The sequence below is a fragment of the Ascaphus truei genome, chromosome 4, assembly GCF_040206685.1.
Source record: "Ascaphus truei isolate aAscTru1 chromosome 4, aAscTru1.hap1, whole genome shotgun sequence".
In the NCBI taxonomy this organism is placed as follows: Eukaryota; Metazoa; Chordata; class Amphibia; order Anura; family Ascaphidae; genus Ascaphus; species Ascaphus truei.
This window is the reverse complement of record NC_134486.1, coordinates 100491239-100506728: the sequence shown is the minus strand read 5'-3', so window position 1 is coordinate 100506728 and position 15490 is coordinate 100491239. Positions and strand designations below refer to the sequence as shown.

The 15490-nt window shown below is 42.9% G+C and overlaps 1 protein-coding gene across 1 annotated transcript in view; it reads right to left on the bottom strand.

The window, feature by feature from the left end:
- DZANK1 (double zinc ribbon and ankyrin repeat domains 1) overlaps window positions 1-15490 on the bottom strand; it is a 73878-nt gene that overhangs the window by 13685 nt on the left and 44703 nt on the right. Inside the window, exons 14-16 of the mRNA XM_075596267.1 lie at window positions 15376-15479; window positions 6543-6617; window positions 6280-6379 (exon numbers count right to left, since the gene is read on the bottom strand). Coding sequence (XP_075452382.1) covers window positions 6280-6379; window positions 6543-6617; window positions 15376-15479 — 279 coding nt within the window. The remainder of the gene's footprint in view (window positions 1-6279; window positions 6380-6542; window positions 6618-15375; window positions 15480-15490) is intronic.

Sequence of the window (15490 nt, the reverse complement as noted above, 5' to 3'; positions counted from 1 at the left end):
GGAGGACACAAAGCGCAATAACTTCCTCCCCAAAGTGGAAAAATCACATGGAATCTCAAATAGGCAGCATATGTAAAGAAAAAGAAGAAAAAATATAGTGCAACACAATTTAATTAATAAAAAATACTCGAGCAAGGAGGCTCCAATACACTCACATGCTCCAGAACAAATAAAAGCAGTTTAACCACTCTGGGTTCAGACGCTGTGTGATAGACTCCAGTCAGCTGTTGCACGTCCTCTGCTTCCGCATTCAATCGGCGTCTGACGTCACGGACCGGCTCCCTCAGTTGTCCAGCAGTGAGGGGAGGATCATCTGGCTCCGTGAAAGTCAGCGCAACACAGGATATCCAGGCGGGAGGGCGCAGCTGCAAAACAGCTGATATCACAGCAGAGAGTCCATAGAGAGAACTGACTGCTTCACAAGGTCTGAGCGCACAGGAAACCCTACGCGTTTCATCCGATGGTTCGGACTTCTTCAGGGGTGTAGGGATACATTGCAGTGACTCTAAGTTAAATAGTCCCAGAAAGGGGAGGGAATGAATGACGTCACGGCGCACAACTGAATATAATAGGCTCAGTGAATCTCTACAATAAGCCCTACTTAAGTACTAGACAAATCGGAACACTAAATAGTGACTATAAACATAAGAGAGGGTAATTAATAACATGATATATTTATATAATAAAAATACATTATAAAATTACACAATAAAAATCATGAGAAATATAACAAATAACAAATAGTGGGCAACAGTAACTGCTTGCAACGAAAACCTTAAGGTAGTGGTAGCCTGAGGGGTTAGCCCTACAGACCTGGCTGCCTGCAATAGAGCCAGATTCTCCATATAAAGCAGGGAAAAGGCAGAAGCATATATGCCCATTAAACTAATTAGGGAACCTTAGTTAAAGTCCATTGCGAGTGCCACAGTACTACAGGATATGAGATGGGCTAGGAGCTGGGAGAAGGGGAGTACAAACTACACACTGTTCCTAGCTCAGAAACCCTGGCGTGGGGAGTAACCGTGAACTGACTGCAAAGGAGGGGGTAGGAATTCCCGAAACAGAGTCCATGTAGCGCTTATACCGAATTAGCCAAAGTCTAAATTGTGAGCGGACGGGAGAAGGGAGGGAGATTTGCCCTACTCGCTATTCCTAACGCGCTGTGGTCTGCAATGGAGTGATCGAGTCACAAATGTGAGCACACGCAGAAGTCTGGCTATACCTACTTTATTATAGAAGCTGGCATTTAGATTTCCCCTTCCTCATGAACTTCCTTCACTGGATATTTACCAAGCACTTTGCACATTTTAAAACCAACCCTTGTCAATGGTACATTTTACCATCTTACAAAACAAGGACTACATCGCCTCCATTCTGAAACACACGCCTCTCTGCCTAGCACTATAATTCCAATGTATGTATGTTTACATTAACGGTTTCATCCACAAACATGCAACTGAGAGCCTAAGGGCTGTTATATACTGTGTGCGGCCGTGCGCGTGCCTGTGCGAAGACGCATGCACGTGCCGCACACGTTTTGTGTATATACTCTGCGCGAGTGTATGACTGTATGTGTGTGTATGTAAATAAGTTTTCAAATAAATAAATCCTTTCATAATTTTTTTAATAACATTGTACACACACACACACACACACACACACACACACACACACACACACACACACACACACACACACACACTTTCAGCGGCGGTAGTGGCGCAAATTCATTCTTTTTCTCGTCTTCCACTCTCCCTGCCGTGTGCGCGCGCGGCACCATTATAGAATGGCTGACTAACCTCAGCCAACTAAAACTGCCACGCGTGCACGCACTATAGAACCGGCCTAAGTTATTCTCGGTAAAACATTCTTCCTCCTCTTGATTCTTTATGTCGGATTCCATTATTTATATCATGAATAATTATTCAGTCTTTGAAGCAGCATTTAATTAAACATCCTATGTGTATTTTTTTTTAAATCAGCTGTGTAGTATTAAATAATACATGCTGCATTTTTTACTCTTTATGCTCTTTTTAAGGATTTTGAATGTATTAAGCTTTCTTGGGTTGCTATAGCAAATATTTAGGAAGCTACACCACTTCCTCTTTTAAAATAGGCAGCCATATTGCGTGCCCAGGGAAGCAGGATCCTTGCCGACTAATCATAAGAGAGTGGATTAATCAGCAGCTTAGACAATTGCACTGAAATTGTAAAATCAACAAAGAGGAAATAGCGCTCGTGAATGTTATTTCTGTAAAGGTTTGTGTACGATACAAATATAAATCAAGGTGACCTGCATTTTATCATCTGTTTTAGACTCTAGATACAGACTGACAGGGCCACTAACAGGGGGTACAGCCAGGACTGCTGTCCTGGGCCTGGTGTGTTTAGGGGGCCCGGACCCCTGCTGCCCGCACATTAATTACCTGCAGCAGGAAGCACAGAGGGGAAATCCCTGCCTCTGCAGAGCTTTCGTGGGTGGGCGGGACCTAGAGGACAGCTGCGTGTGTGTGTGTGTGTGTGTGTGTGTGTGTGTGTGTGTGTGTGTGTGTGTGTGTGTGTGTGTGTGTGTGTGTGTGTGTGTGTGTGTGTGTGTGTGTGTGTGTGTGTGTGTGTGTGTGTGTGTGTGTGTGTGCGTATATAGCTGGAACCCGAGAGAAAGGTGAGGGAAGGGTTCAATCTGGGGGAGAAAAATAGACCTGAAAGGAAAGAAAACAAAGGAAGAGAAAAACACTGAGAAAATAAAGCACAAAAAGAGAAATACATAAGTGGGAAAAGAGACATGAGGGGGAAAGAAAATGCAGGGAGGATAACAATCATGGGGAAAAGACATGGGGGGGAGGGGATAAGGAAAAGAGGGGGGAGAAAGAGAAACACATTAAATAAAGAGAATGGCAAAAAAAAAAAAGAGATGAGGGGGAAATAAGATAACCACTTTAGGAGAGAACAGAGAGAATGAGATAAACAGTGTAAGAAGAGACATGCTGGGGGGGGAGGGAGAAGAGGAAGAAAAAAAAAAGGAGAGAGACAGGCTTGGGGGGGGGGGGGGTGGGAAGAGAGAGACAGGCTGGGGGGGGGGAAGAGAGAGACAGGGTGGGGGGAGAGGAGAGAGACAGGGTGGGGGGAGAGGAGAGAGACAGGGTGGGAGGAGAGGAGCGAGACAGGGTGGGAGGAGAGGAGCGAGATAGGGTGGGGGGGAGAAAAAAAAGATAGGGTGGGGGGGAGAAAAAAAAGATAGGGGGGGGGAGAAAAAATAAATAGGCTGGGGTGGGAAGAAAGGTGAGTGACATGCTGAGGCGAAGGAGGAGAGAGAGGGAGACCTGAGGAGGGAAAGAAAGGACATAAGAGAGATGGGGAAAAGATGAAATAACAAACGGGTGTGAGAGATAAAGACACGACACTGGGGGGGGGGGGGAAGAGACATGAGGGGGTAAAGAAGATTGAATGTGATTAGGTCATAACATTTGCAGGGGCCCCATTCTTCAAGTCTGTTCTGGGCCCCAAAAATTCTGTTGAAGGCCCTGCAGACTGATACTACAACTTTTACAGTCCCAATAACTTCCTATTACCAGCAAGGTTTGAGTATATTATATTTGCCCTTGAAAATAATACCTCTTGATGGGCATAAGTTCAAAAGTTAACATACACATTGTTACAGGGGTTGTTCAGTTTGTCTACGCCCATATAACTTTGCCTGTGTCTCTGACGTAGAAATGCTGTGTGATGCAGATGAGAAATGCTTTATAAGTATATTACTTAGTGGTAATAACAGACTCCATAAAAGGTGGAGCTGTGATATATCTTGGTGAATTTCCTCAAAAAGCTGTGTATTCACCCATTGCTCACATTCAACTATGCCATGTTTACTATTGTCCGAGTTGTTGAGTATTTTTCTTATTATATACATGATATGATGTTTTAGTGGAAAGCAACACCTATACAAAAATAAGAGCATGCCGTTGTTTAGACCTTCAGTCTCGTGGACACGGATTGATCCTGTGCTATCACAAGCCGTAAAGTATTTTAAGCGAATAGAAGAAATAATACGGAAAATAAGTCAAAAAGATAAAATAAATAAACATGATTATTTTTGCATTATCGCCAGTTAGTTACTGGTGCACTATATTTGCTTTTACCATTGAGCCACTTACCTGTAAAATTAAACTGCAGCCATATATTAAAGCAGTAATACTGCATTACCCCTTCTCATTTCTATATGTAAAGCATGTGACAATGTATAATTCTACATTCTTACCTAAGCTGCCAATAGTTTGGTGCTCCTGTTATAATCCATATAAATCAGGGCTGGCTTAGGCCGCGTTTATAGTGCCGGCGACCGATGACGCCACCCGTCGCCATTGGCGAAAGTTGTATTTCAAGTTTGAGAGACGTCGCTGGCGACAAGGCCAGTGACGTCACCAAGGGGGAGGGCAGAGTGCAATAGGCGCTCTGTTATTGGTTTAGAGGCAGTCACATGTGGCGACTGGTCTCTCCAAAAATCAAATATCAGTGACTACCAGATTTTTGGTAGCACTGTCGCTCCCGACTACTGCTGTGGTGACGTCACCGAGAGGATCTCAGCTGGGAGCTTTATTCCCCCCGGGACAGCATAAGTATGAGCAGCCTGTGTCTTGTCTGTCAGATCTCCTCTGTCCTCTCTCAGACACTGGATGAGCAACAAGTTCGTGTCAGCCACCGAACACCACCGTATGATGCCAAGCGGTGCTGGGCACTTTCAGATGCCGTCGATCGGCGACATCACCATATGAGGAGAGACAGCCAGAGGTGAAAGTGCAAATAGTGGTTCCTACTTGCAGGCACAAGTCCGCAGGACTGATCGTGAGTAGGATTCCGATTTTACTAATCTTGGAGATCCGATTCCAATTAGGATTTTTTGGGCTAATCCATCGTGCCCATTTTTCAAGCTTTTTAGCTTATGCAGCATAATATTTTATTGTATTTTATATGAATAAATATACTCATAATGGAGTTTTTCTAACTGTTACTATACTGGTTTATAACTGTTTGATTCTTCAAATAGCTATATCTCTATGGTTGTTTAAGGTAATGCACCATTGGTGTTTTTTATGGCTTTGTCTTTTACATAATTCCATGACTGCAGCAAGAAATCTATGGACACTAGATATTGGCAAAGTTCATCCGGATTCACCTAAGGGATTGGCTGGTCAAAGTATCTTCGGTAAGATTGTCATCTGTGGCGCCACATAGGCCATTAGCGTCATCCTGAGAAGGATGTTGATCCAGGGAGAAATCTAATTGCAATATTTGGAGTCAGGAAGGAATGATTTTTTTCTCCTTATGAGACTGTAAGCGAGTCAAGGTGTTAAACTCCCTTTACAGAGCAGGAAACTGCACTGGTGTCTGGTTTCGTGCATGTGGATGTAATTAACTCCCGATTGAGCAGGGGTAAAAGGCAGGAAGTAGCTGCTTTTCAGTGTCCCTGTTGGAGTCTTTTAGAGGAACACAGACAACAGAGCTCCCGCGCCTGCAGGGATCCAGGCTTGTTCACCAGAGGGTTTTGCCTGGGAACAGTGGGGAACCCATAAGACCCACACAGCAAGGAAGCCTCCACGGATAGGGCAAAATACTTTCCTGGGTGCCGCAGGACTTCAAAGCCTGCAACTGGAGAAATTGGAGACGCCGGACCAGCATCAGTCAGATAAGACTATATATTGTTCCCTAATATTGTTTCATATATTTTTAGACTGTGAACTGGCCTACTCAGCCAGTCAGATAAAAAGGGCCGGTGTAATGTTTATTTAGTCTCCTAACATGGGTAGGTGTTTGTTTTATGATTTTGTGATTTGCCTTAAAGAGGCAGTAGCCCCAATGTTTTGTTGAGAAATAAAACCACTCAAATAGTATGGTTTACCCTACCATTCATGTGTGGACTCGTATCTGACCTCGCCTACAGGCCTCTCCATCACAAAGACATAATTGGATATTTCACTGGGGTATTTTGTTTGCCTTCCTCTGGATCAAAATACTGTAAATACAAATATAGGATAACTTGATGGACATATGTCTTTTCACCATTACTACACAGCACCTGTACTAAAACCAAGCTATGAACGTGTTATATTGTGAAACCATAGCTTTTAGGCCATTGTCTGTCAATTAACATTCTACTTTCAAACAATTATAGGTTAGCCAGGATAAATTAGGATTCATGTCCCAGTGTTATGACCCCCCTCATGCACTTTGTCAGGTCTAGAACTTTTTATTGTGACAAAATATAGATACCACAGTAAAACTCACCCAGACTGGATTGGGTTTCGTAATGGTCATCCCTCCCCTCTGTCACGGTGCTCAGGAAGTGATTGTCAGACCATTTCATTGGTTTTCCAGTAAGGACATTCTTGACAATTCAGAGAGAAGGGTATTGATTAAAAATATCAAATAAGCATGCACCTTAATATACAATTAATATTTTGCCAATAAAACATATGCATTTCCATTGTGAAATATATTCAAAATATGTCAAATATTATTGGATTTAATATCTATAAAATCATACCAACCTTATCTGTTACCAAAATATAATTTAATCTCAGGCTGACTTCATAACCATCTTCATGAACTGTTGCTGAAATAATCTGCAAGAGAATAAAAGTAGGTGTGCTGCATTACTTTAAGTTCAAGGCTAAGAAAAAACACGCGTTTTTAGTTGTCTTCATCAAATCATTATATTTAACCCCCCAGGAAAAACATGCTGGTCAAGTCATTTTTAAGAATACATGTCAACTTTGAACCCGGTCTTTCTGTACATTTCCATATATCAGAGAATTAAAACAAGTGTCTAGATTTACTAGGAACAAATATGTCTCCTCTATTGACTGGTGGGGATAATGCGATAGTCTCAGACATTAAAGATGCAGTTCAGTCTTTTTTTTTTTTTTTTTTAATTAATTTTTTTACTTCAATAGTTTCATGTGGGCAATCTCTAATTACCTAAAGAACTGTATAGCTGCCAGTCAATTTGTTCTCCATGTATTGATCGGCAAAATTTGGTGACATAATTAGAGAAGGGATATGTTTTTCATCTGCTTCTGTCAGTCAGTGGAAGCTCATGGATATTCATGAGCACTCCTGCACTGACATGTGCAAGAGGGAGGGCAGGGCTGACAAAGGGGTGTGCCAGAGCTTGTGACAGGACATGAAGGGGCAGTGCCTTAGTAAATGGTTGTTAAAATAGAATACAAGAAAATTGGTCTTTCAAAGTTGTTTTTGTAAAAACAGAAAATGCTAAAAGTATTTTTTCTTACTACAGAACTGATTTATTAAAAAAAACACATGCAGGATATTGACTGAACTGCAGCTTTAATAAGATGAAAGAACAAACTGAAAAAAGAAAGCGTCAAGAAAATCAACAACCATTTTCAAATCAGAAAGTCACATGTTGAACTTTTAGCCATATTTATGGTCGGTGTCCCAACACTTGGAGACGTAAACATGACTTCTCGTGATAACAGTAAATGCACAAGGTGAACATCGCGTTTCATAACTTCTGACTACCTGGTCAGTTTCAAAGGCTATTTTTTATTTTAAAAATGTATAGATATTATAGGTCAATATTTCCTGAACAGAAACCTCCTGATAGTTAGACCAGAGCTGCTTTGCTCTGGGAGGCCCTCACTTCAAGTCAGGTAATCACTAGAAAGGAAAAAAAAAAAAAAACATCGAGAGCTTGATTGGCTGCTTTAAGTGTAGAAGTGCTGCAGCCAATTCTTCTGCATAACGGGTTCCCAATCCTATCTTGGGGAGCCCTCTCCCAGAATAAATGTATGGGCTAACCAATGAATATCACATTTCTATACGAGGCAATTACATTTGCATGTGATTATCCCGGAAACCAGGTGTAAAATGTGGTGTCGGAAGGGATGTTTGGGAAACTCTGCTTACAGTATATGTAAAAGAAGGAAAGCCTGGGTTGAATAGGGCATCGCAGTTTGGGGCATGCTATTGACTATTGGCCGTAACACCTGGGAGTTGTGATATTCTTTTGTGGCAAGGACTTTAAGCAGTGAAAGATCAAAAGTACTTGACTTCCCGCCTGTAAACCTCGGAATAAACCCTGCCTCATTAACTTGCAGATTGTTGTATTTTTACAGCGAGATGTTGACTTTAACACATTTAGCTTCACTAATTTGCCCTTTGATTCCACTTTCACAGAAACCCAAACCTATGCAATGGAAATGCCTACTGGCAGAGAAAACAAAAGGAGGTACTGGAGCCAATGGCTTACTGTTTGACACTTGTGTATTACAATTTATGAAAGCAGCTTTATTTGAAGACTTATTTAACACAACAAAGTAACTGCTTGTTAAGGCAGCAATATTTGGACGTTTGAAGGAGAAATAAATGACGTGGATTTGACTTGATACAGCCTAGCCTGTCCTAGATGCTAACAAAAATAAAATACTATTCACATGAAACAAGGTATCTCTGATTTCCCTCCAAGATTGGGAAGGCAGTGGAACTAAATCCTGTGTAATGAGTGGTTGTAAGAAATACACTACATACTCCTAGAGTAGGGATATTGTTTAATATACAGAATGGTTATAAAAGTAGGTTTGAACACTAAATTGAATACGCATCTTACAACATGTCCTTTGAAGATGGGTAATCCCACAGTATTGCTAATCAAATTAACATGTGATGTAACAAAAATATGCACTCAATGTAGTTCATAACGACAAGAGACAATATTTGAATCTATAGTAACTACTTATGGGATTACAATTCACTTCTTAGTCTATATCCTATATTATTGACATACGTGGCAGATGCTTTCATTAAAATACATAAAAATATCTTGGTACAGTTGCTGATCCAAGGAATTAAAGGTGCACATTACAAATAAACCGTATGTCAGAAATTCTACGATGATCCGGTGGGGAGAGTGCAAGAGATATATAGATACACATTGGTGACCACTGCCATGGGACGTCCAGGAAAAGTGAAAATTGATATCCTACTTACTGTAATTTTAATTTCCTGGATTGTCTCCATGGCAGTATCCAGGGCCGCCAAGAGGGAGGAGGGCCCAGCCGCCCCCAGGCGCCAGCTAAACTAAAAAAAATTTAAAAAAATCAGAAGCTGGCCTAAGCTTCCGGTGCGAGAGAGAGGCCCGGCGCGTGCGGGAGCAGCCTCGTTGGACAGGTCCCCCTGCAGCATCGCCCCCCCACCACCGGGCCATCCCCTGCGCATCTCCCCCCCCCTGCAGGACTGGGCCACCCCCTGCAGCAGCGGCCCTCCCCAGCCTTATCAAGCCGCACCCCTACCCACTAGACCCGGCCTGTTCATCTACAAGGTAATATATATATATAGATATATATAGATATATATATCTATATATATTTATTTATTGGGGGGCTTGGGGAGGGTTGTTGTTTTTTTATTTGGGGTGTGTGTGTGTGTGTGTGTGTGTGTGTGTGTGTGTGTGTGTGTGTGTGTGTGTGTGTGTATATATATATATATATATATATATATATATATATATATATATATATATATATGGGTTGTATGTATTGTTTTTTTTATATGTATTGGGTAGGTGGGTTTATTGTATGCATTTGGGGGGGAGGTTGTATATATTTGGGGGGGGTTTAATGTATTTGGGGGTGGAAAGTTTTTTGGTTTATATCTTGTGGGGGGGGGTATCGGAATGAGTGAGCGTGGGGTAATTGACAAAGGGAGAGGAGAGAGGGGGTGAGTGAGGAAAAGAGGGAGTAAGGCTGCGTCCCCGCTAGCGCTGAGCGGGCGGCGCTTACCGCGGTTACTTACATATATAGATATATGCAAGTCCCGCTCACGCGCTGGCACACACGCTTACCCACGCTCGGCGCTTATGTAAACAAACAAAAAACTAACATTCTAGCACGCTTAACTACCCGCAATGCCCCCCGTGCAAGCTTGTGTAAATGCCAGGACACCCGGCACTCATGCTTAGAGTGCTTTCCAAGCATGAGTGCGCTCAGCGCCAGCGGGGCCGCAGCCTTAGGCCATGCTTATAGTGCCGGCGACGCGACGTCACCCGAAAACAAAAGCATTGCCGCCACCGCGTGCACTTATAGTGCGCGCGACGGCGACAAAGCGACGTCGTGAAAACTGGTAGCCACCAAAATTTGATTTTTCAAGGGCTGTCGCATGACGTGATGGCCTTTGAACCAATCAAATTGCCGGAATTACATGACGACGCCCGGCAAAATATAACTTTTGGCGACGGCGACATCACCAGCCATGTCGCCATCGACGGCACTATAGGCACAACCTTAGTGAGAAGCAGGGGAGAGAAATACATGAGAGGCGGGAGAGTGAGATGGGGTGAGACAGAAGGGAGAGAAATACATGGGAGGGGAGGAGAGAGAGGGGGCTCATGAGGTGTGAAATGGGGGGGGGGCAGTGGGCAATACCGCCGACATGGGGGGGAGCCCTGCTTAAAATGTTTGTCCCGGGCCCCACGATTTCTGTTGGCGGCCCTGGCAGTGCGCATCAATGGGTTAAGTCCCACCATCTAGCTGAGATAGGACAGAAAAAGCACTTCATCTGTAGGAGATCCTATAATTAGCAATTTCTCTCCTTTCCTGGTAGTCTTTGAAGAGTCAAAGATAAAAAAAAAGAATTCCCCCTAATAAAGGGATGGGATTGGTGCGCACTGCCATGGAGATTATCCAGGAAATAAATGACGGTAAGTAGGATATCAATGTTCACTTTTCCTGTACGTCCCATGGCAGTGGTCACCTATGGGCAGTGCACAAGCAGTACCAAAATAAAGGGAGGGAAATAAAGTACACCATAAACCACAAATACAACAAAACAATTATTGTATTCACAGCCACAACAGGCTGTAGTACTTGGCGCCCAAAACGTGCATTTGTCGATGCTCCAATGTCTAAATGATAGTATCTGAAACTAGCTGATTGAGGACCAGACTGCAAATCCGTGGGTGATGCTTGAGCTTTCACCGTCCATGATGCGGCCATTTATCTTGTAGAATGTGCTCTCAGACCTTCTGGAACCTGCCTTCCTTGAACGGAATAAGCCTTGATAATAACCCTTATTATCCAGTGACCAATGGTTGCTTTGGATGCCGCTTGTCCTTTTCTTGCTTCTGACAGGAGAAAGAAGAGTCTATCTGACTTTCTGAATGAATTTGATCCAAAATATTATTATTATTTCACACACACCTCACTACGTTTAACGTAGATCTATGGACCCCATCCAATCTCCAGGATCTACTGCGGCAATCAGCAAGCTCAGTGATTCCATCATGAACTTCTGAATGCTGAGAAATGTGCTGACCCTTTTTAGGTCCAACACTGCTCTGAAGTGCCATTTTTTTTTTTGGACCAGGAACATTATTGAATACATTTCACATTCTTCCGATTCCAAAGGCACCGGTCTTATAGCCTTGTTGTTTAAAAGCTCTTTTACACTTTGCCTGAGGGTTCGAGTTGGTTCTATTTTTTTAATCGTTGAAGTCTGAAAATTGTTTTTCTCTGGGTGCTCCATGAATTCAAGGAAATAACCGCTATCGATAATACCGAGGACCCAGGAATCTGTGATGGATTGAGCCCATGTTTCCCAAAAATATTGGAGTCTTCCTAACACGATTGTCGGATGAGCTTCCCTTACCTCATGCATATCTTCCTGCATACCTATGTGAGGATCCACATCCATTTGAGGCACGAAAAAGACTACTCTGTCCTCTCCATGCCGGTGATCTTGAATGAGTTCTTCCCGGCCTGCATGCTCTATAGTCTCTGAAAGCCATTCTTTCATATTGCCCAGAGGGTCCCGCAAATCTTATTACTCTTCTTTCTTGGGGAAGAAAAATACTTTTGCCCCCCCCCCCGAGGCTCTCAATGATCATATCTATCTTCTGACCGAAGAGTAGATTACCTTAAAAAGGAAAATCAAAGATCGATTGGTCTTTGAGGAAGCATCTACAGACCGGGGACGTAGTCAAAAGGCTCTTCTTGCCGATACTGATAGGGCTACAGATCTGTCCGCCAGCCTTACGGAATCCAGCTATGCTTCTGCAATGAAATCTGTAGCCATCTTTATCTCTGGAAGCGCATTGATGATCGATGCTCGCTTGATGCCCTTCCCCAGAGCTTCTTCAATGTTGCTGATCCACAACTTTATTGCTCTGGATACAGCGGTGGTTGTTAACGCCAGTCGCAGTTGGCTCCTGCTGCCACAAACGACTCTCTTAACACACTCTCCATTGGATCACGAAAAGATGCTGCATTGCCCACCGGCAATGTTGTTCTCCTTGTGAACCTGCTAATAGATGCGTTCACCTTTAGAGGGTTCTCTCATCCCTGTCTTCTTTGCTTCATAAGGATACATTGGTGTAAGTTTCCTATTGATTGATACCTTCTTATCAGGCAGGTCCCTGCCTGGTCTCTCTTCTTATGATCTCCTTGATCACCTTGTGGACTGGAAATGTCCTAGACTTTCTTTGACATCCTCCAAACAAACAATCTTTGATGTCGGGGGGCTGCTCTTTATCGTCAATTTGTAAAATATATTTTACCTCTTATTAGTGGTGCAACCAGATCAAGATCAAAAGATAACTCATCCGTTCCGACATCCCCTTCAGATGACTCGGGTTCCCTGATCTTCTTCGGATGATGACATCATTGTCCTGTCCAGACTAGTACAGGATCTGGGTCACTTGTGACCTTCGGCTCTAAATGGAGACGCAGCCGCCACCTCTATGCCCTGCGTCCCTGCATCCTTCATCCATTTAAATACATTCTCCATGTGTTCTGCAGATTCTCTGGCTGCTTCTTTAAGGCAACCCTCGAGGAACTTCTTGCCCCCCAGCACTAGCTTGTTGCAGGCAGCGCAGTATTTTGTCTTTCTAGCCACCTTTCTTTTAAACTGCAGGCTCAAATGCTCTGGCAACCACTTTCTCTGACTGGATGCCTGGGGTACTGAATAGAACAGTTATGAATACCGGTCTCTCTTTTGCAACAAAAAAGAAAAATTCTAGATCAAAAAATTAATTAACCAACTCTGCTGGGCTTACCTTAAGCTTTTAGGAATAGTAGTCTTAGAGGCAGACTCCATTTCGGCTATTACATCCAGGCTCAGATGGATTCAAAGCTCAGCTTCTCCTGTGACCTGTTCAGGGCAGCACTGAATGCTCCATGCTATCTGCCTCTTGTCCTTCCTGGTTTGGCCACATTGTTTAGTGACGTTACCATCACGCGAGACTCTGCCTCCAAGCGCACGTCTTGAAGTTCAGGCAGATGCTGCACACCCCTGCCCGTGCAGGTACTTGAGAGCGGCCATCTGGGGCTGCCCCTTTCAGCAATGAGAAGAGAGTGATATGCATCACGGTCGCCGTCAGAAGCCTTGCGGTTTGATTTTGAACTCTTTTTTGCTACTGCTGGATCCTATTTTCCCAGCACTTATTGCTTAGAAGGACACTCTGCTCAATATACTTGGAGGTATAGGGGTAAGGGAAGTACCTTATGCCCTATTGGGACATAAGGGAAATGGCCTGAGGAAGGGGTTTACCCCGAAACATTGCCCCCCATATTTATCCTCTTTTTTTTCCCCCACCTACCCTTGTTTTCCCACTCCCTATCCCTGGGGTATGTCCCTATGCTACCTATGTTTTTAGTTTTTTGTGCTATATCATCTTGCTTGTGTCGCACTGTTCCATGTATATGTTTACCTTGTGCTTGCATTAAATATTTTTGATTTGGCATTTATCCTGCTTTGAGATTTGTCTTAGAAATCAGTGAGTGCTGGAAGTATTATTAATATTTTATTAATGGACTAGGAGGAAATCGGGTCCTTCTTTTGTTTCTTGTTTGCACCCTGCACTTGGCTAACAGCTGTCGGATATTTAGAGTGCTATCACTGTTTTGCTTTGCATAATAGACGGCTTCTTTCAAGGGGAGGATGCACTCCTTAAAAAAAAGGTACAATAGATACCTTGTGTCTTTGATTCAATTTTCATTTCCTCTTTCTTTGCTAATTACATGTGGGGTGCACATTTCATGATTTAGATCATAGCATCATCTCAGCAACAAAATTTAAAAAAAAAAATCATTAAAATAATTGAATCTTTACATTTTGAATTTTCACATTGCGGTCTTGTACACTTGTTCTTTGATGCAGCAACAATCCTAATTTATAGAAAAATGGGGGGGGGGGAATGCTGGGCAGAAAAAAGAAAAAAAAGCACCCAATTTGACTAAATGTATTCTATGTCATAACATTTTTCACAAGGCGTAAAACTATTAAAATATTATGTTACACATAACTATATGGGGGCATAGAAGCAGCAGACCTATGGCAGAAAAAACTCAACAGTGATCTTACTGTCCATTCTCAGATAAAAGCATGTTACGTTGGAGTGCATGTAGGATGCGGTTTCCAAGTCTGGCAAACTTACTGATTTATAATCAACACAAAACAATGTTTTGACGAAACTAAAGTATAGAACCTAGTTGCCATGAATCTAATGACGTATTGGTAGGCTTGAAACCAGTAGATATTAATATCCATCCGGTTAGGTCCTCTGAGGACATTTTGAAAGAAAGACCATTCAAATAAAAAAAGAATCAAACATAATATGGGTCAGATCATGTGCGCTGATCCAGTTTGGTAAATTATCCTGGAATCATGTCTCTTAACTCATGCCATTAGATTTGGGAGACTATTTAAAAGACTTGCTGCTAAAGTAATTCCTAAAAGTAATAAAGAAGACTTAGACGGAGAACCATTCAAATTCAGAATCAAATATAATCTGAACTGGTGTATTTGTGATCACACACATATTCCGTAAATTACCCAGATATCGTTTGGTGTTATCTATACTGGAACTAATTGACTATTATACTGCTAGTAGAGTACAAACCAATAAGGTGCGGAGGCTGTGGGAAAGCGGGTGCTTTCCCTGGCCGTGGGGGGCGTTCCTGGGGGCGTCACGGAGCTGGTTCGCCCTCAATGGGCGAATCGCTCACGTGACCTCTCTGTCGCACTGAGAAATCAGTTTAACTGATTTCTCACGCAACATGCGCCCTCTCCTGCTTCCGCGCGGACGCACCCGCACAGTCTGCAGTACCACGGCCCCAGCCTAAGATGGTGGCAACGTCACACACGCACGCGCACACACGCTCTATGTACCCCTAATGATCTTTCTGCCTCCTCACATTCACCCTTTCCTTCCCGATGGGAATTGAGTGCGGGTTCGGGCCTAGGCACACATCCCAGTATTTAACTTTAGGTTTCACCAACTATTAACGTAAAAATTGATTTGAATATTATTTACACTTTATAGTATTGTATGCCGCACTGTTGTAAGATACTTCTTTTGTTTCTTACCCTTCCCATCCGAGGCTCTCCGATTAAAGCCTTGAACTCTGAGTTATTCTGCGTATAGCAGCGCAGGTGAGCACAGATATGATCCAGCTGCTTTCTCCAGTAACCTGTAAAAAAA